Source organism: Anarhichas minor, unplaced genomic scaffold (assembly GCF_050575085.1).
Source record: "Anarhichas minor isolate MPS153535 unplaced genomic scaffold, ASM5057508v1 ptg000045l, whole genome shotgun sequence".
NCBI lineage: Eukaryota > Metazoa > Chordata > Actinopteri > Perciformes > Anarhichadidae > Anarhichas > Anarhichas minor.
This window is the reverse complement of record NW_027466491.1, coordinates 7859788-7886315: the sequence shown is the minus strand read 5'-3', so window position 1 is coordinate 7886315 and position 26528 is coordinate 7859788. Positions and strand designations below refer to the sequence as shown.

The 26528-nt window shown below is 43.0% G+C and overlaps 3 protein-coding genes across 3 annotated transcripts; 2 read left to right on the top strand and 1 right to left on the bottom strand.

Annotated features, from left to right (window-relative positions):
- Positions 1 to 513: 513 nt before the first annotated feature.
- On the top strand, positions 514 to 1813 carry myf6 (myogenic factor 6). The gene is made up of 3 exons (XM_076111724.1): positions 514 to 1029; positions 1528 to 1621; positions 1704 to 1813. The coding sequence occupies exons 1-3, from the start codon at positions 514 to 516 to the stop codon at positions 1811 to 1813; spliced, it is 720 nt and encodes a 239-aa protein (XP_075967839.1).
- Positions 1814 to 6923: 5110 nt separating this feature from the next.
- myf5 (myogenic factor 5) lies at positions 6924 to 8758 on the top strand. The gene is made up of 3 exons (XM_076111749.1): positions 6924 to 7373; positions 8311 to 8383; positions 8562 to 8758. Exons 1-3 carry the CDS (start codon positions 6924 to 6926, stop codon positions 8756 to 8758), a joined length of 720 nt encoding a protein of 239 aa, XP_075967864.1.
- Positions 8759 to 17008: 8250 nt separating this feature from the next.
- On the bottom strand, positions 17009 to 22777 carry lin7a (lin-7 homolog A (C. elegans)). Its single transcript, XM_076111831.1, has 3 exons — positions 22718 to 22777; positions 17634 to 17843; positions 17009 to 17221 (listed from the first exon to the last, which is right to left on the bottom strand). The coding sequence occupies exons 1-3, from the start codon at positions 22775 to 22777 to the stop codon at positions 17009 to 17011; spliced, it is 483 nt and encodes a 160-aa protein (XP_075967946.1).
- Positions 22778 to 26528: the final 3751 nt, after the last annotated feature.

Sequence of the window (26528 nt, the reverse complement as noted above, 5' to 3'; positions counted from 1 at the left end):
TGAGAACAGCCTGCATATCTATAAAAGCAAACTTGATGTATAAGGACAATAACCTGCTGCAGAAGGACACGATCCACCAAATTGTTCTTTCAAGTGGCACATTACTGATCTATAAACTAAAGCACTACTAAAGCCTTCATAAACCCCTTATGGAGTGTAATATTAAATGTTGATATGTTGACTCTTTAACAAGAGTATTATGTCTTTCACTTTCTCAGCGGCAGCGCATGGGGAATATCTCTGTGCTGCCATTTTGTCCGGATGTAGATATGTGAAGCACCTGTTATGAAACGTGAGATGACATTTCAATAAACCTCAAAGTATAAGCATTCCCTGCACAAAGTCAGTATGGTTGTAAAGAGCCATTGAAAAAAAAAAAAGAAGACGCAGTGTGGCAGCCAAAGCGTTGGGTAGAGTTTCACATTCTATATATAAGCCTGGTGACTTGTGTCCCTGCTGCTCTGTTCAAATGCCAGAGTCACACTGTCAAAACAGAGAGAGGGGCGCAACAATATGATGGACCTTTTTGAGACCAACCCTTATCTTTTCAATGATTTGCGCTATTTGGAAGAAGGGGATCATGGACCATTACAGCACCTGGATATGTCCGGGGTGTCCCCTCTCTACAACGGCAATGACAGCCCGCTGTCCCCGGGCCAGGATAACGTCCCGTCCGAGACCGGCGAGGAGAGCAGCGGGGAGGAGCACGTCCTCGCGCCCCCGGGTCTCCGTGCGCACTGCGACGGCCAGTGCCTCATGTGGGCCTGCAAAATCTGCAAGAGGAAGTCGGCGCCGACGGACAGACGCAAGGCCGCCACGCTCAGGGAGAGGAGGAGGCTGAAGAAGATCAACGAGGCCTTCGAGGTGCTGAAAAGGAAGACCGTGGCCAACCCCAACCAGAGGCTACCCAAGGTGGAGATTTTACGCAGCGCCATCAGCTACATCGAGGGGCTACAGGACCTGCTGCAGACGCTGGACGAGCAGGAGAAAACGCAAAACGGATCATCCCACAAGTTCAAAGAGCACAGTGTAAGATATCGTTGACAATCCTCACAGTGTTCCCATGATATCTCTTCGGAGTGTGTCAGTAGGCCTGTGGCATTCAGATTACTTTATAATGACATCATGATGACTTACTGATGTGTTTTTATTCCCCATTGTATCTGTTACATCCCTAGAATATTTCTGCATGGACCTCTAAGGTGTCTGTGGTGCTATTATTGACATCATTTTTACTTTTATTGACTTTTATTCCAGTTGGGACCAACAGAATAATATTCACTAAGCCACTGATGTTAATGTTTGGTCACTTTATATATTGTCCTGTTCGGATATACCTTTGATCTTCCAATAATAGTCATCTTTATTTGGGTTTTTATGTCTGTCAAAAGTATGTTTGCGCGTTTTCGGAATGTTTTTCAGTTTATCAATTGTCAATTTGACAAACTATACTTGTGTTTATGCATGAGGTTTAATATGAACTGACCAAACACATGTATGGATAACATGCGATGTGTGTTGTTACAGGTGGCCAGTCATGAGTACCACTGGAAAAAGTCGTCCGAGACCTGGCCGACGTCTGCCGACCATTCCACTGCAGCAATGATAAACCAGAGAGAAGGTACATCTGTCAAACTTGTCCTACGATCAACAGTAAATAAATACATAAAAGGAAACTATTGCTAATGTCCTTTTGTTTTCAGGAACCAGTGAGTCTTCTGGGGCCTCCAGCCTCCTGCGTCTGTCCTCCATCGTGGACAGCATCACCAACGACGACAAAATCAACTTCAGCGAGGACGTTTCAGAAAACTGAAACATACTCGAAGAGCTCGACGAGACAGCAATTTTCAAATTTCGAATTTACATTATTTATCTCTAAATTATTTCCACTATAATCAGCCACTCTGGCTTCTGTTTGTTGTGTAGTCTTCATTTGTACAGCAGGAGCAACACATTTGTACATATTTTATAATAACGTGATGTTTAGATATTATTTATTTTATATTAAGACACAGATAAACGCTTTTATGAAAGCTGATATTGTATTTAAATGTTTGTACATATGTAACTGACCAAGACAATAAATGAAAGAATAACTTCACAGTTAAACGTTTTTTTTAAACTAAATGATATAACTGCACTTTAATGAAACACATCAATGCTGTATAGTGTATAGTTGAGGCTTTTATCACACAGAAGATATGATAAGATAAAATAATCCTTTATTAGTCCCACAGTGGGGAAATTTGCAGGATTATAGCAGCAAAGTGGAGAGTGTAACAAGAGACATCAGTCGAAAACAATACAGAAAACAAAACAAGTACAATAAATAGTCAAACATTAAAGGTACAATAAATAAGTAAATCTTAAACAAACAAAAATACAATATGACCGGGTTGAGTGGATACACATTATTGCACATATGAGGTCGGTAACATGAAGTATCTATATTGCACATACATAGTGGGCGTGGTTTCATCCCTCAGGCCATTGCCCACATTTTTTCCCCAAAAAATGCAGGGGGTGGACTTCGGTTTAGACCTTGGGGGGGAAGTTACACTTTAAACTTTTGCAATAATCTACATCATTGTACTCCTCATTCTTCAAGGGCATGAAGGAAAGGAAAGTGGTTGAATTGTGTTTGACAAGCAGAGGCAACTCAAGCATCAGACCACATATAGTATCTTTAATCACAATCGACGTGAACAAAATGACATGTTTAGAGTTTCAACTCAGGAACCCTTGTCCTGCAAATAAAAGGTGACTCTGCTTCTCACTGTATCTCTGTGTTTTACACCGAAATAGAAAAAAAGCACATTACCAGTTCAAGGTCTACCAGTTCCCCCGGCATTCACGGCTATCAGAAGTCCATAAGCTTAACCCTGGAATGGTTTGGGCTGCTTCTCTTTGTTCCAGCTGGCCTCCAGCAGGACTGATCCCACAACAGTAACTTGAGTCCCCTCCAAACACAGCGGGGCTCTCCTCTACGTCGTACGTTGGGGACATGGATCTTGGGCAGCAGGCGTGTGAGTCCAAAGCCCACTGGGATAATGTAGTTATCTGAGCCATTAGGTCTTAATTCATCATCACTTGGCTCATAACCATATGGAAATCCATTGAGTCTTGTTTGTCGTGTATTGACGTGAGAGGGGGGGGGGGGGGTTTGGGGCGTTTGTTGATGATGTGCTGGTCTCCCTCAGATCTCTGTGGACGACACAAAGCCCCAGTTGACCTTTGGGACTCTGCCTCGTCTCTCAGGCCTGCATACACACACGTGTCCATGCAAAGTGTCCCACATGTGTCCGATTTATTAGAAGCTTCAATGTAGCATCCAAGGAGGGGAAAACAAAGTTATTTCAAAGCAGCAGGGAGAGTTCAAACCATGCTTATGTTTGAAGGTCAGCCCCTTTTTTCTGTGTTTTTAGTGTCTAAAACGTGCGTTGAGTGAGCGCTTCCAGACGCCAAGATGCTCCACAGAAGGATTTAAAAGGACTTTTTTCGACCGCAGCTGTGACACTTTTAAATGAAATGTAATACGTGCATGTTCCTGAGGTATAAGAGAAGTATTTTGACATATTTCTAGATTAGATGAGGTCGATTTATTTCAAACATGTAACAAATAATGAGAAAACTAAACAAGAATAACCAACAGAATGAACAGGAAACATGTTTCGCACATACTAAATAAACTAAATCAATATTTTGTTTGAAAAAGAGTTGGAAGAAGTAAACAAAAAGTCCTACCCCTTTCTATAATATTGATCCGAAAATATAAATTATATTTTGGGCCATTCTGCATAACTACAAAGTCCTCTTACTTTTAATGTTTAATATTTCTAAGTACAATTTTGGAAGCAGGACTTACTTGTCATGGAGTATATTTACATATTTGTATTGAAGTAAAGTATATGAATACTTGCTCCATCACTGAGCTGAATTAAGAGCGTGCAGTAATCCTCTCGTGTCCCTTTTTCAACAGAACCATTCATATCTTTTTACCAAATATCCAGTTTTCTGTAGAAACCAGACAGAAATGTGATCCCTCTAAACAGTAATGTGGTTTTAATGGGCTCCTGCCCACTCACAGCAGCGTTACCTCACTACATGCTGCAGCTCCATGGGTATCTGCTAATTTAACGTCTGTTTGCTAATCACTGCGTTTGACCTCAATTGTAGACCTAACAACAACAATCACAGTTTGTCCTTGTAAACGAAGTGTTTGTTTCAACGTGGGTATATTACTGTCTAAAATTTGAATATTTTCTTGACACATATGCATATAAACCTGCATTTTGTGCTATTACAAGACCGGTATTTGCTGTAAAAGCTCGATATCCAGCTGTTTTTCTTATGTCTGCTCCATCAGACCCCACAAAGAAACAGCCCCCGACTCTCTCTCTCTTCTATAACTTTACAGGGATTTCAGTGTTACTGATGACACCATATAATTCTCATTTGGCTGTGAAGGCAGTGTTTTAAAAGTCAAAGCTGATGAAAGGCGAGCAGTTATAGGACGGGGGGATAAGCCTGGAGGCTGAATGCTCTGATTTATCCAGACTCTCCTTGAATATCCTGCTAAAGGATTCAGTGCAGCGGAGCTGGCAGCACCTCTTTCTGCTCTCTGCCAAACAAATGCTGTTGCCACTCAAAATGTTTTTTTTGTGGAAAGGAAAATGTATGTGTGGGGGGGAAAACCCCTGAGATTCTTTTGTATTAAACTTTATCTATTCACATGATTTTCCTTTGAAACCCCTCTGAATTATCTAATGAACTTCACGACATTTAAATAACAGACTTATTTTAACATGCTCTTAAGTTGTTTGTTTATCATATTCTCTTGTAAATTTACATATTTTTATTTGTTATAATGTCATTTATTATTGCACAGTTTATTGTCCTGCACCAATCACCTAGCCAAACTCCTTGTATGTGCAAACATACTTAATATTAGTTTCTGATTCTGAATTAATATGTATTTTTAATGAAGTTATAGTTACAGAAACACATTAATCTTATTGTATCTTTTCTTATCTTAATATATCTTAAAACTCAAATGTCACCCAGTATTTTGGCAGTAAAAAAAAAAAAATCTAAATGTGATTAACTTTTATTTCGCGAGGAGGAGCTTCAGAAGCTTTGTTTTGCAGGAATGTAAGTGACAAATTGCCTCTCTGTCTGTGGGGCTTGTGTTGCACCAAACGAGCAGCATATTAAGTCAAAGCGCGAGGCAGTTTAGAAGAAATAAGGGTTTCAGACGTGAGGGAGATGGACATAAAGGATCACCTCCTGCCCTTCACTTAACTCCGTCTCTGACCCTTGAGAACAACAAGAAAGCAAACTCAAGAGAGTTCCCAAGGGACCAGATCCTGCGCGTAACGACTGCGCCAATAGAAGTTTGCCCAGTCCCACCATGTGCTGCGCCAATCTTAACTCCAGCCGCAATCAGCTCTCGGGTTGAGAGCAGGTTTTCTCGTTGGCGACGTTGTTCTCAGCCTGAGCAGCCTTTGATCTTCTCAGCAGCCACAAGCGCAGGCGAGCCCGATGTCTTCTTCAGCTGTGCCTAATGCAAACTCCGACCGCCATTCAGAGGCAGCGGGTATACCGCTGTTTTCTTAGGTGCGCGCTGTTCCCAGAGAAGGGGGATCGCCAAACGTTTTGACACATTGTGAGAAATATCCGCATTGTATCCTTGTAAGCTGTCAACAACATAATTACCTAAACAAGTCGGCTCGTTCGGGGTCGAGCTGCCAAAAGCCCCCCCCCCCCACCTCCAATTCTGCAAATAGAGAGACAATTAAACTTCACTCCAGAGCAGTTTACTATGTCGCCATCTTTATTTCCCAGAAACAGATGTCAGCTGTGTGAAACAAAGCAGACAGAGGCAGAATATCTCTACTAATGTGAGGAAAAACATGTTTTTAATATGCACTGCTGTCAATGTCAAATATCCAATTACTTTATTTTCACTTCTATTCAAATGGGAAAAAATAAGCATGAACAACTTTGCATTCCGCATCGCTTAAAGCAACCCTGCGCCATAATGGCCATCTGTTGTGTGCTGAAATTGAAGTACTTGACTTGTGTCAATAACTTTTAATGGTTAAAATTTGGTCCTTGGGAGCAAAATGGAGCGGGGAGTTGAGCAGCGGTGTCACTTGTGTGACTGCTGTTTTTTAAATGAGGCAAACAGGGAGGATCACCTCATTCACAGCACCTTCGGTGATGAGCCCGGGGTGTTTTAGAGGGGGCTTACCACTGCACCGTGAATTCACAGGGCTTGAAATGTTACGCCTTGCCTTGCAGCTGGGCTGCATCTGCAACGCTGTTGCCTGCGCAGTAAAAATTGGCCCGCATGCTCCTGCAAGTGGTCACCCTCTTTTTCCGCACAGTTTGACTAAAACAAAACACACGCTTTTATAATATACGTCTTTATGGCGAAGTGTGACTTTCGTTTGTTGCCGGTTACAGATGAATCGAGCGAAACCGAAGCACTTGCTCGTGTGGTGACTAAGGCTGCAAATGTTCGCCCCCCCGAACTCCCGAAGCATTCCCAAGCATTGTGTTCATCGTGGCCTTGCAGGAGAAGAGCCGCTGGAACAGGAGAGCGGTGATGAGTAGGAAAACACCAGTAAGTGCAGATGTGGGAAACTCTGCAGGGTACTGGGGGGTGAGAGACAGCGGGTTGGGGATGGGGCAGGGAGGGAGCTGAGCTAACCCCAGCCTGCCTTCTGGCTGGGCCAATGGGCCATGGTAATTAGATCTGGCCAATGTGGGCCCTGGGCTCTGGCCTGGGGGCATAAAAGGGGGGCCTGGGGCAACAGACCCCTCATATCACTCAGAGGTCTCCTCTCTCTCTCACCCCACTCCTTCTTTCCTCCTCGCGCCCATCTTTCCATCCATTCATACTTCTCTCCTCAGCAAATATGGACGTCTTCTCGCCATCGCAGGTCTACTACGACGCGTGTGCTTCCTCTCCGGACAGCCTGGAGTTTGGCCCCGGCGCGGAGCAGGATGGCTCCGAGGAGGACGAGCATGTGAGGATCCCCGGGGCCCCCCACCAGCCGGGACACTGCCTCCAGTGGGCCTGCAAGGCTTGCAAGCGCAAGTCCAACTTTGTGGACCGCAGACGGGCCGCCACCATGCGTGAGCGCCGGCGGCTGAAGAAGGTCAACCACGCTTTCGAGGCTCTGAGGCGCTGCACCTCGGCCAACCCCAGCCAACGTCTGCCCAAGGTGGAGATCCTGCGCAACGCCATCCATTACATCGAGAGCCTGCAGGACCTGCTACGAGAACAGGTGGAAAACTACTACGGCCTACCTGGAGGGAGCAGCTCGGAGCCCGGGAGCCCGCTGTCCAGCTGCTCTGACGGCATGGTAAGACCTCTGATCCACATGTTCAGCCTCCTTGTGCAAACATCGCAGCTTGCTGCGGCTCTAAAAACCTAAAAGTCTGGCAGAGAAATAACTACACGCAGGACAACTTCATTTTGCAGGAAGTTTGCCTGAAAGGGCCTTTATTGTTGAGCGAAGTATCTTCGGAGTCTTACATTTAAGCGCTGGTGCCATTTCTCATTACCATGTAGAGTATTTCATTTCAAAATAGAGCCTGGATTCTTAATCTAGAAACCTATTAATCAAAGAGTCTTGTTTTGCCCCAATGACCTCAATTACAATGCCTCAATCTCCGTGCATGTCATACTCTTCTCTGAAATCTGTTCTGCAGTCCTACAAGTATCAGTGTGTGATGATTGTTATTAAAGGTCAGGCTGAATTAGTTGTTCTCCACAACAGTTTGAAGGTGATAGTGTATCAGCGAATATAAAAGAAGTTATCGTGCTGGATGGAGTAATGGCTTTCCCACCACCGGACACTTTATAGCCCTAATAAACCGAGCTAAATCCACCTTACTGAAGTCTGGCAGGGAAAAAAAACACTGGGCGCTTTTCTGCATTCCATCCTGACTGCATGTTCTGCACCGCTGCCAGGATTTTCTGCAGATTTACTAGGAGAAAGTGTCATCTTGCACAAACTGGTGTTGCTTCCACTGATACAATCGATTCGGCACGCTCAGAGCTCTGGCAGGGGAGGGGAGCGCATACTGCCACTTTGGCTTTAAGGTGGAAGTGAAGTAAAGAAGCCCATAACTTTGGAATTTAGGATTTATTAGCCTGTCCAGAATATCGTGAAGGGCATCGCTTGTTTTTGCACTTTTCCTGCTTCTTATATATATATATATATATATTTATGCAACCATAACACATTTCTGTTTGCAAGACTTCAAGGGTAAATTTGATTTCCCATTTTCTTGCAGGCCGACAGCAACAGTCCAGTGTGGCAACATCTGAATGCAAACTACAGCCACAGTTATTCATATGCGAGGAACGGTAAGACCTTTCAACAGCAGCCTGATGTGAATATGACATGCATCCGTGCCAGAGGAGTGCTTTAAAAACCTAATAAATGAATTTAAATCTCCTATATTATAAAAAGAATGAAGATATGATCAAACATGTTTTTCTTCGTGTGTGCTTTTGAATAAACACATGTCCTCTGTCTTCTTAGAGAGTTCCTGCGATAAGGCTGTCGGAGCCTCCAGTCTGGAGTGTCTCTCCAGCATCGTGGACCGTCTGTCCTCGGTGGAGACCAGCTGCGCTCCGCCGGCTCTGAGAGACACGGCCACCTTCTCCCCCGGCAGCTCCGACTCGCAGCCCTGCACGCCGGAGAGCCCCGGATCCAGGCCCGTCTACCACGTCCTGTGAAGTAAACTTTGACGTGGATATATTGCCACGGGCAGGGCGCCCTGCTTTCACCAAACACCAGCTGCATTTGCAACACGAGAGAGATAAGAACACGTTGTGTGCAAATCTGAAGGGAGACTCGGCTGTATCTGAGGACCAAGCAGCTTTTATATTGTACATGAGATTGTAAATAATGTAAATGCCCATTTATTCATGCTATTATACCCAATGAGACATATTTAATTATGACAGTTAATGTTGCATCAGTCCAACATGAAGTGGTATTTAAGCGGTTTTCTTTCTTTCCATGCTGTCATGAACATTAAATCTTTCACTGTTTTGTATAAAAGTTTGAGCTTTTTTGGTTTTTCTTCTGTTTCTTTGAGACCATGTCTTCACATATTTATCATCAAGTTAACGCAGGCGGTGTAATAAGATAGAATAGCGAAGAAATATAGTCCCTTGGGAGTTCTTACTTCTAATAAATGTGAAGACACAAAAACAACAACAGCAAAAACCGATGACTATCTCACACTATTGTAGCAGTTTTACACAATTATTTTTATCACAGAGTAACACTATCTAAAGGCGAGAGCTGTTTCCATCATTATAACACACAGTCATTGTTTGGTGGGTTTGCAACAGTTTAAAGATGCATCATCATCTGATTTTAATACGGCTAAATTATTCATTTTTAGATTGCAGATTTATTTTTCCAGAAAAGATGTTTTTATCAAAATAAAAGGTCGAGTTACTCATCATGTGACAGTCTAGGCCGTCTCCAGTTAACAAGGTGTGGAGATCACATTAGAAACTGATAGCGGTCAGCTGATGCCATTAATCATGTGACGCTGCTGTAACCACTCACGCCTAGAGTCATACAGCAGAGTAAAAGGGCAATTAATCCTTTTAAAATATGATTTTCTGCATTAAAGCAAGGCTTTAAACAAAAGCAGACAAACCTGTTGACAACAAATGAAATGATTGCAGAGTTTAGGAATTTAAAACGCACATTTTGTCCGTCTTTCATCACATTTTAGGGTCTCTTTGTACTTCCCTGGGCGTGTGTTTAGTTGGGAGGCAGCGCTGTGTGTACCTGTTTGTTCTTTCCTTCCAAATGTGAGTCATCATTAACACCCTTGATTACACCATCGACACCAGAGTTGAGAACAAATGGCATCTAATTGTACTTGAGGGGGAGGAGGGGGTTACATGTGTGACCAAACTCTATTTAAAAAAAACCTATATAGAGGAAATACATTTGTTCAATCCATATTTCCTTTGTGAGTATTGTTCTCATGATTACATTCTTTACTTCCTAAATCAAGATGTCTTTCTACTTCTACCTGCTCTAATGTGCTCTTTGTTAAATTACAAAAATAAATAACAACAATGTAGAAATACTAGCAAGTAAAAGTTCTGCATTCGACAGCGAAGGTGAAGCAGAAGTACAATAATTCCCTCTGAAATGTAATGAAGTAGAAGTATAATCTATAAAATGGAAGTACTCAAGTAAAGTACAAGTACCGCCAGTGTTGGGAGAAGTATACGGATCATTTGCTTGTGCTAAAGTAGAAATATTAAAGAACCCATAATGGATCAAAATGGCCCACTGTGAAATCATTTTCCATTAAATTATTACTGGCAATGCATTAATGTGCAAGTAGTATCTTGAGGTTGTAGCTGGTTGAGGTGGAGATCATTTGAACCATTTTATTTACTGTCGTGTGGTGTAATAACATCATATTCATAAAGCCCACAGGTCATTTTATGTAAACGTTGAATAAGTAAATTAAGCAAAGCTGTTAATAAGATGTAGTTCAGTAAAGAGTAATGTCTCTTTAATTTAATTGAATAGTATAAAGTAGCATAAAATGGAAATACTTTTACTATTTAAAGCACAAGTACCTCAAAATTTGGTCAACTTGCTTACTTTCCACAACTGCTGGTCTGGTAAAAATGCTCAAAATGAAGTTTCATTTGGAAACAAGTTAGCTGGTGAGACATTAGACAACATACAAAACAGACGTACGTGTATATACTGTATATATACTTATTCTACCACTGGAGAGAGTAAAACACTACAAGCAGTGCTGTGTCTCTGCTCCGGTGCTGTGAAACATTGTGGACATTCCAGCAGCGGCTTGTATTTCACCAACCACCACCACCACCACGGCTGCGTACGGCGCTCCAAATGTCACTCATGTCATTTTCCACGGCTGCACTTCATGAATCGCGTGTCAACACAAAGAACATGCTATATGAGATTACACCGCGGCCGGAGAGGTCGAGCATGAAATCAGGGGAAATTAAGTGATTTTCATCAGATTTTCATCACGTGCTGATTTGACAGAGAATGGATATTATTAATAACTTGACTCTGGGATGACATGACACACATACTTGCACAGTCATTACTGTAGTACTCAGTGGGACCACAAGGGAGAGGTGTTTCTTCTATTTCCTACAACACTTAACATGTGTTTACCCCCTGTGTTTTGATTTAATGATCGATATATTAAAGTTCAGGTTGATTCTTTGACTTACGATGTTTATGTGTAGAATTGACTTTGCTCCTTAGCGTCCTGTTGTGCACTCAGCCAACAGGGTTAGAGTGCAGGGAGGTGCTACTGCAGGAAAAGGTCACAGGTCAAGTGTGTTGCTCTATGGACATCTCTGCTGCTGGTGAAGAGTTTTGAGAAAAATAACATCTAAAGGAGGACGATAGTTTTTGGCGTGATGACGTTTTGTCGTCTCATATAGACACTTGTGAGCAACCGCCTTTTTAAAGACACATAAAAACTTCACAATTCCCGAGAGGTGTATGTACTAACGTATTCTGTGTCGTAAAACAAAACGTTAAAATGTTTTCAGCTTGTGTTCATCACAGACTTTAATGCATCTAACAAAAAACAATTCAAAAAACACATTGACTTCAAGATGAGGGAACCGGAACCGAGAACAACACTCTATTGAGGTATATATATATATTAATATATATATATATATATATATATATATATATATATGTGTATATATATAAAGCATATATATATATTTATTTTTTCCCTGAAAAATAATTGTGTCCCGACGGGAAAGAAACCCATGAAATTTGTTTCGATACCAATTAAAATATAGTAAAACTATTTGTCACAAAGTAAAAGAAATCTGCATCTATCTTCTCTCCGTCGCTTCCTTTGATCGAGCCGGTCCGGGTCACATCTGATCAGCTTCACGGTGAAGGCATGACAGCGCGGTTCTAAGATGCAGCCTGAGTGACGTCACTGTTAGAGGCATGAGACACATCCAGTTCTTTCAGTGCTATTTCAGGATGTGGAGGTGTAGATGGAAGATTACAGAGGAGATCAAGAAGGCGATTAAAACTATTTTCACACCATTAATACATCAGAGCGTGTGACTTACTGAGGGGTTGTTTATCTGTTTGTCATCTGCGCTTCAACTGCAGTTTCTCCTTATTTTCATCTGGGTTACTTGGTGATGCTGACAAGGTGTTACATTCAGGCTCTTGGCTCCTGATTAAAAGCCATGGACACGGGCGAGGGATTTGTCACCTGCACTTACGTCATCTGCACTCTTGATTTTTCTCACGTCGGGCTCTGGTTGTTTGCTGGAGAGAGAAAAAGAAGGGGATTTAACACTGTGTGCAACAGGTTGGCGGTGAAGAAAGAGCGCTGCATTGTGCTTCTGCTGTCACCGTTTGAGTTTAATACCTCCCGTTTACAAGAGTCTCTTTATTAGTTTCAGTGCCTGCTCTTTGTACGGAGCCAACAAAAGGCCATTGACTTTCTGTTGCAGGGCTAAAAGCTGGACGAGTCTTCAGAGGGACATTTCAGTGCTCGAGGTTTAACCACCTCACCTTCTGAAGCTGCACTTAGGTCTCTGAAAGGCAGCCAGTGACGAGCTGTTTCATTGTGACAAGAAATAAACACATCAGGATTCTAACCGTAAAAACAGTAACTTCATTATGCTACATGATAAGATATTGCTGCCGATATAGTTATTATTCAGTAAAGGCACCGGAGGGACTGGAAATACAGAAGTTTGATCCATTAGTGTTTATTATTTTATTATTTGTGCTTTTATGTATTCTTGGCCAGGACTCCCTCGGAAAAGAGATTTTGAATCTTGATGACGTACACATCATGTGCATGATTAAGCAGACACATTCTTTCTCCTGTATAGTGCACACTGCACTACATTATTATTATTATCTCTTCGAGAGGGCTTGGATGCAGCTATGACCCGAAACCATCTGTATTTTTGCAAACTTTTGTCTCTACGTCTTTGCCGTTCTTCAGCAGGTGACACATCAATGGCTCCCTGATGTCACGCTGACACACAAAGCTCTGTGCTGCAAGTCAGAGTCGACTAAACACTTAATGATACCGTAAAGATGTAGTGATATGAAGGAAGGCCCGACAAAGCATTCACTGTACACAAGCACATAGATTTATTTATACAAATATAGTATGTATAACAATTGCATATCAACAGTGTGTTGTCTTTTTTTTTAATCTTTACGGTAAGTACAGGACCATCTGCTTCAAAAATGTAAGTCAATTAAGAAAGAGTACCTGTGATTTGAAGATACAAAAAGGGATCTGTTGTATTGAGATGTTCTTCTGGATGAGTGAGTGAATGTCCTTTAAAACCTGAGCCCAGAGTTCACCGAATACAAGTGACCTTCGTGCTAACAGGCTGTGGAGGGAATGGCAACATCTGGCAGCGTGGAACGGAGTACGCACGAAGAAGGGTTTTGCTCTGCTGGAATTGTGCCATTATGTAGATCAGAAAAGATGCAAATGATCACGTTCTGTCAATAAGGAATAATGAGCAACATTTTCATGAAAGATGCAACTTCCCGACGCTCTTAACAGACAGCAAGGGGTGAAAAAAGAGAGTCCTCTGGCATACAGGAAGTGATGCGTTTCATGTTTTGGAATTGTTTATGGAAAATAGAAGAAGAAAAAGAGGTAAAAGCCGGCATGTTTGAACAAAGAAAGAGAAGAGCGCCACCTACAGAAAACAAAAGGACAGAAAACCCCAAGACGGTACCAGACACACAAATTGACAACGCCGTGATCTCTGGGAAGTGTAGTGCAAAGAAAAGAACACAACAAGGAGCGCTTAGCACCAAATATGCAGACGACAGAAATGACCACTCTAAGTTTAGAAACAGATGTCCCTTACAGGTACGGAGGAAAGATGATTGTCAGAACAGAAGCGCAGGTCGACATGAACTATGTGCTAGTATTCAGCTGTTATACAAGGAATAGATTTTAAATAATAATCTGCACGTCTTAGAAAGAATACATAACACTTAAAAGGAACAATAAAACTTTATGTTAAATCTCTGATCTCATAAACTACAGTATAGACATGTCTGAAAAAATCATAATTTGATCTGACTCCCACTCACAGATGAAAACTGGTGACATTCTGTCTGTCTGTCGGAAACAGGACAACATTTCTGAGGGTTGATTTGAACCTCGATAAAATCTCACGGTAAGATATATTGTTCTAGATAAATCTCAGTTGGGAGGAGCTTACAAAGTCGCAGTTATTGCACATTAATAATCCGTGCCACTTTTAAATCGGTAATCTCTTTAAATGGCACGGAGGATAGATTTGGACACAGAAGCTGCCTTACAGTACATAAGACCCAGTTTGCTTTACAACGATTTACATGTGCACCCGTAGACTCTGTATATATGCACGTATCCGATCGTGAATTTAGTGGCGAGGTGTGAAAGCAGAAGATTGGGTGTTATTGCTAAACCTACAAGATACAAAATCGTTCCTGCTACAATATAGAAGGTAAAAAAGAGTTCACGTTTATCCAAAACAGGACAAGTTTGACACGAAAAAAAAGAAAGAATCCGATGGTCATTCATACAGAGACACGAGCACCAGTTGACGAATCAATAGAAACACCACTGTACAAATGGCAAAGGTGCCATAATGGATGTTCGGTAAGCAATCAAAAAGTGGATGACTGTAAACAAACACAACAAACACAAGAAAAGGAGACTCACAACCGGGGAGAACAACTCATAAAAGGGAATACGAAGTTAAAATGGACGACTTTCAGAGCTAGCCTCCCTCATACTTGTTTTTCAAAGCACCAGTTTCAGGAACGAACGGCTCTCTTTGTTTTTGCTCAGTAATCGGTGGTGCACTGGAAGGGAGAGAGTAAGAAAAAGAGTCTTCTACTTGTTGGTTTTCCTCCGCGACGGAGAGCTTCCTTTGGGATCCTCAGCGCAAACAGATGGTCTTTTGAGATCCACTTTTCCTTCACTTCTTCTTCTTTTGGAACAACCTGCAGATCATTAAAGAAGAGAGACAAGCTGAGAGCGATGCTTTCAGACGGTTCAGACTCACAGACCCGAGTGTTATCACGCTAATTATGTAATGCTTCTGATTATTCTGATCAAAGCTTCAATTACGGCAACTCTCGCACTTTTGGCACGAGAAACCCACTTTGAAGGCAGTCCTCTGCCATCACGCTGCCCAAATGTCACGGCAAACACGAGGAAGCCACAAAAATATTCTCCTTCTTTACAAAAACATAGCTCACCATGTAGCGAAGACAGGTTTATAAACATTACATTAAGACTGTCCACTGGTTACCCGTCTGGAAGAGGACATCTCTGCACCATTGTGTGTCTCCTCACACGGCTGTACACTGCAGGTGTAGTAGTGGGTATATATGGTTGTACTAAATTATGAACAAGGCGTTACCTCAAAATACCTCAGATAACAGTTAATACAATTTTATAAATGAATGCATTAACTCTCAGGAAAAAGGAGCAGAGGCGGTAATTCTTACATATATTTATCATCTGCTAATTATTAATCAGGAGATTAATGTCTCACTCCAGCCAGTTGTGTAACGTAGACACCGTCCAAGAGACAGAGACAGATGAACACCAGGCAAACCAGTGGCTCATGTTGCATTCTTGTCCGCTTGTGCGTGTCACTTGGTCCGCGGCCTCTTGGCCCGCCACAGCAAATCTCTGCGCTCGGCACGCCGGCATTGATAAAACATGATCCCCGATCCGTTCCCCGTCTGTAGCTCCACCATAACACACTGTTACAAGCTCCCAAATACCTTCCCAAGCTGCTCCGTGCCAAGTGCAAGACGAGAGATACGCCTGGGGGGACTTAGCATCAAGCGGGCAGTGACTCTGAGATCTTGGACACATGCCCGCTTCCAGTGCGTCGGGGGAAACGCTTAAATAATTCGAGAAGCCCGTGCGGAATTAAGCGTAGCACGATTTAGCTTAATGGTGTGATTAGTGTCTGAAAAGTTTCTACTTGCTTTTAAGTTTTGCTATTTTCACACAGTAGAGGCGTGCTTTTAGTTTGACTGGCAGTGCGGAGCTTTGTTCTAAATTTGGACTGTTACAATATTGTCTAAAGCAGAGGTATGTGGTCCATCCAGCTGTAGCTTCCAAGTAACAGCATTGCAGGCTGTATCTGCGTGTCCCCCCGTACCTGCAGAGCATGAGCCACAGATGTAATCGATATACGCTTGAATAATTCAACAGAATCACTGGTGGAAAGATAGCAGAAGCAGTAAAGTTTGCACAGAGGATGCCGACTGCTGAGTTTGCAAAATATACCACTGAAGTTTTGGGCTTCGTGCCAGGATGTAAACGTCTGCTACCTGCACACGAGCCAATGAAAACGGTTCTCAAGGCCGAGCAGAGCATGGCGGAGAAAACTCAAAGGGAGAGTTGAACCTGCTTCCACTTCTCTCCATCGACATTCCTCTTCTGTTTTACACCACAGTTGATGGAAAAAAAAAAAAGTTAAGACAAGGAAATCACCAAAGACTTGACCAGGAGCATAGCTGTGGCTCACTGCTCCACCGGTCCAACACCGACACCACGCTGCTGGAGGCCCAGGCCGTAATGCTGGGCCCGCTGGAGGAAAGGGAGGCACGGGAAAACCAGAACCAGGACTGAGCAGAGCAGACGGTCAGAGCCTGCTGCAGTGAAATGAGAGGTTTTCTAAAGGGTGCTCTGGTGCTCTGATACACTACCGCTTTTGTCCACAGGGACCGCCAAAACCAACACTACATGAAAGTTCCTCGTAGTAGCTTTAAATTCTGCTTCCAATGTGTCCCAGCCTATTAAAACCTGGGATTGGCTATTCATTCACGTCGTCGTCTTCTTCTCTGGAGGTGCCCACGCCCCCCCCCCCCCCCCCGCCCCCCCACACCCGTAAAGCAATGAAGCGCCTCACCTACGACATGTGGTTCTGCTGAGAGGCCACGTTCTGCTGTTGCTGCTGCATGAGGATCTGCTGCTGCTGGCGCCGCCGGGCCGTACGGAGCTTCTCGAAGCGAGCCTCCATCTCCTCCAGCACTTTGGGGGTGTAGCGCACCACCAGCTTCACACTGTCCTTGGCCGCCTTCAGCAGCTCCACCGCTTTCTCGTGGTGCTCGCCTTCCACGCTCTGCAGGGGGTTTAGAGATGGAAAGAGCGGAAGCTTAAAGGAAGCTCATTTGAATATAGGTTTAATTATAGTAGCTCCTCTTTGAAAAAAAGAAAAGAATATTTCCTCCATTTTTAATATACGGTGATATTATGTGAAAGCGAGAAGGCCTTCTTGCTGTTGGAGAAGTGTTTCAGCTCCTTACTCCAGTCATGTACAGCGCTCTGATCTCAACAGCTCTCCTGAATGTTGACTCACATATCAAACTGGAAATTAAATATTGCTTCATTTTGTGAGAAGTTGCTAAAAATTCCATCATGGATATATTTTTTTGAAAGCCGCCCTCAACAATAAATAAGGACGAAAAAGCGTATCTGCACTCTCCCTCCAAACCATATGTTGCGTGTCGAAATGTAAGTGTGGTCAGACCTACCACACCGTTGACGGACAGGAGCTGATCCCCTCGCTTTAGGCCGCCGTGCCTCTCAGCCACGCCTGCGGGGATGATGCGGGAGATGTAGATGGGCGAGTTCTGCTCCTTGCCGCCCATCACGTTGAAGCCCAGCCCTTCCTCCGTCTTGGGTAGCTCCACCACTCGCGGGTGGGAGTGACCTTCGCTGGCTGCGAAGGCTGCAACTGTTGCCTGAAGGAAGAGAAGCAGGATGGGATTTTTTCACGACTAATTATCCCCGAAACCTTGAAAAACTATATCTGTATGTGCATATTAATCTCGAGACTTTATAGAGTATACACAAGGTGTAACACGGGGCTGAATTGGACAGAATTTCTGCAAAAGAAGAGTGCAAAGAAAATGGGTAATTTTGTTCACTGAGTTGAGTTTCTCTGCAGCACTTCCTCTTCATACCGCACATTACCTGTCTCCATCAGTAGAAATGCTCGAGCCCAAACCACAGGCCGCAATCTAATCTTAACCTCTGCATCCGAAAACATTTGATTAGTACAGCTTGTTGGGTGAACTAGTGAAAACAATTGAAAGATAGAAATATACATTTATCATAAAGACTATTAGATGCGGTTGAAAGAAAGCTCCAAAAGTATGACCCCTTTTGTTACAAATGCAGTTCCAAAAGGTCAGAATGAACTCCGATGCTCAAATACATTTATCATCCTTGGAAAAGCAAGAGGAGACCTTTAAAACAAAACAAAAAATCATTTGAAACAGCAGGCTTTATGGGAAATCCTACTTTTGAGAAGGATTTAAATGCAACAGAGGAAACCAATTTTAAAAGGACTACAAAGTGATCGAGAAGGTGGGTTTACAATGTGAACTTCTGTTGCATCTGCTGCAACAAAGCGTTAGGATTTAGTCAGGGCCGGGGATTTCCACTCCATGAGAAGTTCTCCGGCTTTCTAAGCACATGGATTAACACATCCAAGTCCACACTGGAGGAGCAGCCAGACAACTTTCCCCCTCTGTATCTCTACCAGCTGGTTCACGTTGCTCGCTGGGCTGTTGTTTTTTTTTTCTTTCTTTGAACCCAGAGCTCCTTGCTCCTCGTTCAGAACAGAGCACCCAGGAGCTTGTTAGCCGAGGCTGGGAAAAGCTAATGGCAGACGAACAAGAGAGCGAGACACCCCGTGCCCACTGATGCACAGATTCATTGCCAAAGGGGCCTCGCTGTCAAGTCGGCGTCATCTATGATATGTGAGGTAGATCGAGAAGAGAGAGGATAAAAAAAAGTGGAGGGAGGGGAGGTTCTGTCAGAAGCTTTTGCAGATGTGTATCCAAATTCCCCAGCAGCAGGCAAGTGTCTCGGCACTTTGAGGTCTTTGACGCTCCCCATCTCTGCTCTCTCTCTCTTACATATTCATCTTCATATCTATGTTCCTGCTCAAACTGTGACAGCCCTGATAGTCCCTGTCTCCATTAAGATCAGTAATAAAGGCCTCGGGCCAGGAATTAGAGGCCGAATTGATTTAATTAATGGAGCAATCAAAGAGAATCGAGTTGTTCAGGTGAAACACAAATCTCAACTGTGGAGAGATTCACCATCTCACTGAGTTAAGTGGTCGAGAGGTGTCTGCATCTTTCCCATGCTTTGCCCCTTTCAGAATACACGTGTGGTACTGATTGAATGCAATTAGCACCGTGGCCTGACTTTGTGAATGTTGTGACAGAGTAAAAAAAAACTTTTAAAAACTTCCATTGCTCCCAGTTGAGAGTGTCCCCACAGCTAAGCCAGCACAGGTCATTAGCTGTGTGCTTAATTGGCCAGTGGACATGCATTTTTAATACAGATTTAGGAGCAGTAGCTTCTTAAAGTTTGGGGCAAAGAGAGAAAAGTAGGAAGAAGTTTTAAAGCTGCTTAAATCTTGTCATTATGGACGTTTCGGGCTTAGAAAAAAGACGCTTTTTACCCAGATTAAACATTGCAGCTCCTTTGTAGGGTGAAATTACTCTATTCACTCAATAGATAAATGTTTCCATCACAAATGGTGACCGCTTGACGAATAGATATTCCAAATGCAGTAACAGATTGGAAGAAATCAATAGGATTTACTTTGTTGACAGCAAATCTTTTCTATTTTTTATTTATAATTCTGTGCATCCTTTTTGAAGGAACAGTTTGGCAATACATGTGGGAAATACACTTGTTGAGAATATTGATCCAGAGCCAACAGACAAAAAGTAAAATAAAACCTCCAACTATCACAACGTAACACATTTCATCTGTTAATCCGACATCAAATTTGCTGATTGCACATTTTTGTACCGACTCGCCCACTTCGAGTGATTTGAATTGTCGTTACCAGCCTCGTAGATATGGGTTAGAAGAGGCCTGCTACGCCTACTATAGGTTCAGAAGGACGTTATCCTCTATTCACATTGTTGATCTGATGCAAGAACACAACGCCGACCTCTAGTGGTCCTTAGTAACAGTACTTATTATGACAGGAGCAAAGGAGGAAGTCAGGTGACATAGGAGGGACATGGTAGCTTTACATTCACACTCTTAATGAGGGCCATTAGCAAAGGAGAACTCAGGTGATGAATGGGTCTAACAAACACAGGACTTTCACCCAGGGGATCGCTGTTTGTGTTTCTTATTTTAACCTAAAACAATCTTTCTCCTGAACCTAACCAGACAGTTTTGTTCCAGTGAACGTTTACGCTATGCTAATCACCTCCTGGCTCAAACTCCATATTTAATGCACAAACACGACCCAACCTTTTCATCTAAAAAAAGAGGGGGAAAAAAGATTAAACAGACGAAACAAAGAAAATATCAGTTAGCTTTAGTTAGGCCTGCTTCCAGCCTTCATGCGAATCTAAAATAATCCCATCTAACACACACATGAGTGAAAGGTTTCAATCTTCTAATACAACTCTCAGCAAGAAAGCCATTAAGTGTGTTCATCAATATGTTGAACCGTTCTGTTAACCAGGTGTTCAATTGAAATTCAACGGTCTCTGCACTATTGTGTGTGCAATAAATTATCTACGTATCTATCTATCTTCAGTATTGGTTGGAGGCGGCGACAAAAGAGAATAAAGCGCTCGTCCTTTGAAGCCTCGTATACCATCTCTCTGCATTCATCATCCCTCTCTGTTCGTATCCTCCACCCTCCCACTCACCCAGCCCTGTGATGTACTGAAGAGGAGTGAAACCAGCTGGACACTGAACAACTGAAGGACAGAGAGCTACCTTCATCTATTCTCCTCCGCTGCCTGCTTTGTTTTCTAGGTGCGTGTCGTTTGCAAGTCCGACCGTGTCACTCGTCTCTTTTGTGCACCAGAATTAGCTTAGTCCGTTCACACTGCACCAGGAAACGTCTCCGCTCTGACTTTGTCCTCCACCTGTGACACGACTGCGGTGTCTTTTAAACAGCAGGCGGCAACTAAAGAAAATAAAATAAAATGTCTGTCTGAAATAGTCGAGCGGAAGAAGCAAGGATATGAAAAATGAGCTTTTTCAAAGGTTGACATCTTATGTGAGTTTAAATCAACGAACAGATATGAGCTGTCGTTAAAATAAGAGATAAAATGAGCTTGTCAGTTATGATAATACCAAGACAAATATATGTTTTTATCATTATATTGTTTCGCAGACATTTTTCATCCAAATGTGTGCGTAATGGGAGTAAAGATGGAAATCAAGTGTCTGCTTATCCGATGATTCGTGGGTGAACACGATGTGGATTTAAAGAAAGATATACAGCTCAAACACATTTAGCAGCTTAAGATTGTTGACACAGGGATGGAGAGCTGGTCATTCTGGATTCATATTAAAAGAAGAAGATTTCCTTTTGAAATATGCTGTCAGCCTTTCTTCTCTGGAATAAAAATGGTCTGCTCATGACTTCAGTCAGATCCTAATCATTCGTTGTCCCCGTCATTATAGATCCAGACACACCCCTGTGCTCTGAAGTAACCCCATTCTCCTCGTCAAACCATCTCCGCCCACTTACTCACCTGCTCCCCATTTCCCTGATTAGTCTTGCAGTATATAAACCGGTCCATCATCACTGTCGGGCTGTCTAGTGTGTCTGTCTGCCTGTCTTTTCCGCCTGCACGGTCTACTGCCTGACCCCCACAGTTTGATTATTCTGAGAAACTTGGACTTTTATCTTACCTGCCCGCCTTTCACTCGTGTTTTTGTTTTATTTTCTGAGTCGTCCCAGTTGTATCTCCTGTGCTCGGACCACATGAGTCATATCCATTCTGTTAAATCTGTTTGTAACATCTGAAAGAGTCCAGCATCAGTTTACCTGGCTGTTATTCTACTTGTGTCCATTCTGACTATGAGTCATGCTAGATTTAAAATATTCAGGAAGAGCAAATCAACCTCAGTAAACAAAAGATGTAAGCTAACTGCATTGGGATTATGGTACCAGTGGGGAAACTTGCCGGCTAACCAAAGTAGCTGCCTCTTCATCTGCACATGCCTGGTTTGTTTATACATGTGAGACTGCGGGTCGCTGTGGATTTAGCGAGATTGCAGAGAAGAAATAGGAAAAAAGGTTTGTTATTGCCTTCTGAGGGAATTCAAGAAAATTGGGAGCTGTTTTTCCAGTGGACCATCGTATCCTTTTGCAGTTAGCTATTCACGTCAATTTTATTTACATAGCCCGATATCACAAGGGGCTTTACAATCCGTGCAGCTATACCGGGGAACTCATGTCTGACAACCGTTTCATGCATTTATGCTAAACTGAAGTTTCATCCTGCAGCTGAGCAAGAACAAACTGCAGCTTAAACTTTATTCAGGAATGAAACTGCGGTACAACAGCAACAAAAACACACGTGATATTCAGCCTTACTCCTGCAAAAACAGCACTGTCATGCGTTGCTGCTTGATTACATGCACACTCTTAACGAGGGCCATGAGCAAAGTAGAACACACTTTGCTCATTTCATTCTGCTTTGGCCAGAGGACAAGATGAGAATGATATCACCCGCTAATGTGTTTGCAACTCATTCGTCATACTTTATGTTTTCATTCCCAATAATCACTGATGTAGAGATCAGATGCAGATCTCCAGAGCAGCTCTTACCTTAGCTGTGGCCCTCGCCTGGTACTCTGGGCAGCCATTCACTGTAATGGTTTCATGCATGTACTGGTACACCTGGAATGAAATGAAGAGAGACAGGTGTTATAATTATGTTTCACGTGGTAGCCCTGCGCCTGAGCCCAAACAGCACATTTGCACAGTCAAATAATGGTGTTCCTTCACAGCTGGCTGTACAGAAACGAACTGCGTTAACGGGATGACTGAGGGAAAAACACCCACCATGCAGGCCCAGAGTTACTTTGTGCTAGCGCTAATTGCATCACCCACAATCTTACACATTCAAACAATACGCAAATCCTAATATTTGCCTCCAAATGCATTCGTATAGGTGAGAGTGCAAATCAAGTTTAGTAACACCTTGTAATCCCTTTGAAATGTGAAGACATCAGCAGCGAATGTGTGGACGAGAATTTAGTGAAGCCGCTCAGAGAAGATAAGAGGATATTTAAATTACCGTATTAAGGATGTTTTAGGGCGGGAGGGTATCAGCCTTGAAGATAACATAGTCTTAACAAACTCGAGCTGAATGGTGCTCTTTATTTGTGCATCGCCTTTGTATGAAGAAGAGGCGACTGTGGCTCAGCGGTAGAGCGGGTCGTCCTTCAATCACAGCTAGTCAACGTCGATGCGTCCTTGGGCAACACACTTAACCCCAAATTTGCTCCCGTAGTCTGTGCCTGCGGTGTATGAATGGGGTTTGAATGCTAGTTATTTCTGATGGGCACCTTGCATGGTAGCCCCTGTCATCGGTGTATGAATGGGTGAATGACGTGTAGTGTTAGAAAAGCGCTGTACAAGTCCATTTACCATCAATTAGAATAAATAAGAGAACATTCTAACTCTTACATGTAGCTCAGGAAATTGAGGCACAATATCATCCTGAGACCTTAATGCACAGCACAAAAAGCCTCCATAAGAGATCCATAAATTACTGCTAGGCCTGAGCTGGTGCCAAGACATGGGTTACTGTAGAAAAACAAGGTTTTCTGTCTAATACTGTATGTCAAGTTGGGTGAAAAACAAGCTTTTATTTGCTGAGGCAGACAGAATCAATGCACACAGCTGACCTTTCCAGTTAAGATGTGTCTTTTAAAGACACCTAACAACCAAAGTTGTTCAAAGGATAAAAGCAAGAAGATAGAGACAGCTGCGAATGAGGATGTCTGGTTAATATACTGTAACACAAAAGTTTGAGCGATGCCGTTCATATACATCTCCACCAGACCAGTCAGTACTGCAGCTTAAAACCAGTCGGATCTCTCCAATGCTAATGGAGATGAGAGTGAGATGTATGGGCTGATTACAAAAAGTTTCAGAGGAAATGTTTTTTTGCTGAGTCGGTGCAACTGACTCGATGAAACACACAAATTACTGCAAAGACGACATGATTTCAGCGGACGAGTTTTTCTCAAACACATCTAATTATTTTACATTTCACATTGATTGCAGTTTCAGTTCATTGAGCGAACAAGCAATCAGATTCTTATCAGAGTAATGACAAAACGCAAAATCAACTCCCCTCTCTGACTTACAATATATGTTGTGGCTCAGAAATGAATTCTAATCATCTCTTTCCACTCACGCCATGATTTCTCTCATCAAAGCGTGGCGGCGAACGCACCCGACGGCTTTGACGTGCAACCCTACAAAAGGCCTCGCTTCTCTGAACCTTCAAACGGATGTATACTTATAAGATACAAACCCTCCGATATTTGTATGCAAAGATCTCAGAGATGGGTGGAAGAAAAAAAATATCCCTGAGCTTCTGTTGTCTTGTTTGCTCATGAATCTCAAAGACCAACTGAGAGTCCAGCTCTACGTTTCAGACTGACAACACATTTATAGCGCTGATGCATTCGGGGGGAAAAGGAGCCTGCAGTTTACAAACACACACACTCAGCTCCCAAATGGTACCTTTACCCGAGGACTTCTTCCACCTTTGCACATTTTGAGGCTGAGCACAGCCTTATAAATGCCATGAAAGGCTTTTCTGGCCTCAGTGTGCCTGCAGACTGGCTTCCTTATTCCCTCTGTTATTCTTAGTTAACTACACCTATTTATTCTAGCTGCAAAAAGTCTCCCATTCTGAGCACCTCGTCTTCATCTATATGTTAAAGTAATGACTTTTGGGCCTTGAAACATTGATCTCTGTTACGTAAATGTTGAGCAATGAGTGTGTCAGCTGCAATACCCATGCAATATTTGGTGAAAAAGGAGGCAGTGCTACAATGGGGAGTTAAAGAAGAGTGTTCTCATTTCTCTCACAGGGTGCATCAGGGATGGATTTTATAAATGTTGCAGTTGAAAGCTTAATTAGTGAGCATTGTGAGTGCAAGGGAAGCTCGCTAGTTTTGCCTTCTTTCCCCATTTATTAGATGGAATACACAATACGATACATAAGACATGAGGTGTGACTCTCTTCTAAGTCCTACCTTCTCACATATTGATACTGCACTACACTGAGAGCAGTGACACTGAACTACCAAAACAATCCATTTGCGGGCCAGAAAACCAAAACTCTGAGCTGATAGATGCTAAAATGCTACGTAGCGACCGCTTTCACATAGACATAGTAATATGATCTATCCATCTATTTTAGAAATGCAGTTTTTAAATTCTGTTTTTCACATTAAACACATACAATTTTTTGCCCATAAGAAATGATAATTCAATGAGAAATGTATTACAGTGAGTGCTCTAAAGGGGGCGAAACGAGACGCACATTTGATATCTCTCAGCGCATTTAACCTGAATGCTGTGCCCTGAATAACAGACACGTAACAGATCAAATAGCTGTGTGCTTTTGAATGTCCGTCTGCTCTTGTTGTGGCTGCACTTTGCTCTAAAGAGGCCAGTTGTCCTGCAGGCATCTTTTCAATTACCCTTCTGCTTTTTATCTCTTGGCAGACGTCCTCACTGCCCCGTCCCTACCACACTCACACCATCAGTCCACCCTCTCCTACATGTTTCCTTTTTACCACGCATTATTCCTTGATAGGATAGCGGCACTGGCTGCTACAAGGAGGACGCCACAAAGGCAGAGAGCAGAGGAAGATGCCTGCGGGGCCAACTGACATGACAACGCTGCTTGTAACCATGGCTTCCTGCTTCCTCTACTGAGTCAGCGAGACGGTGAGGAGGGAGGGGGGAGGGAGGGGGGACGGGTAAGCCTGGTTGGAAAAGGATGAAAGCCAGCACAGGACTTAACAATACGCTTCCCGTCTTCCTGGTGCTAACTCTGACACAGAGGGACTGAGTTAATGCACCTTTCATCCTTTAACTTAATGTGCCGTGGGAGGCCGAGGCACCGGGATTGAAATCAACGCAAATCCTCCGCCCTCGTTTGTTTTATTAAAAAAAAAAAAAAGAGAGTGAATTATGTTGATTGAAAATCGCTGCCGAGGTGGAAAATCAACTGCAATGTTAAAGCTGATGAAAGATGCCATCGCTCTGGCCCAGATTTTTTTGCACTTCCTGTGTTCGCCAAGTGGGACTCTCTCACCCAATAAACTGAGAATTCCCACTCTCCATCATTTCCAGCTGGTTAGCTCTTCCAGTCATTTCATCTTGTGTCCTTCCTTTCCCATTTGCAAGGCTGATTGACCCTGACAACTCATTCAGGCTGATGCAGTGAGACGAGATTCTCCTCCCCCCCACTCGTCATTGATGAACGTGGCGGGGAAAGACAGCCAGCTCATCAAACTCTGTCTCTTTGTCATTTAGCCCAACACTGCTGAACAGACTCTTCTCCCTGCTATCCATTCCTCATATTGACAGCTAGCCTGTCATCCTT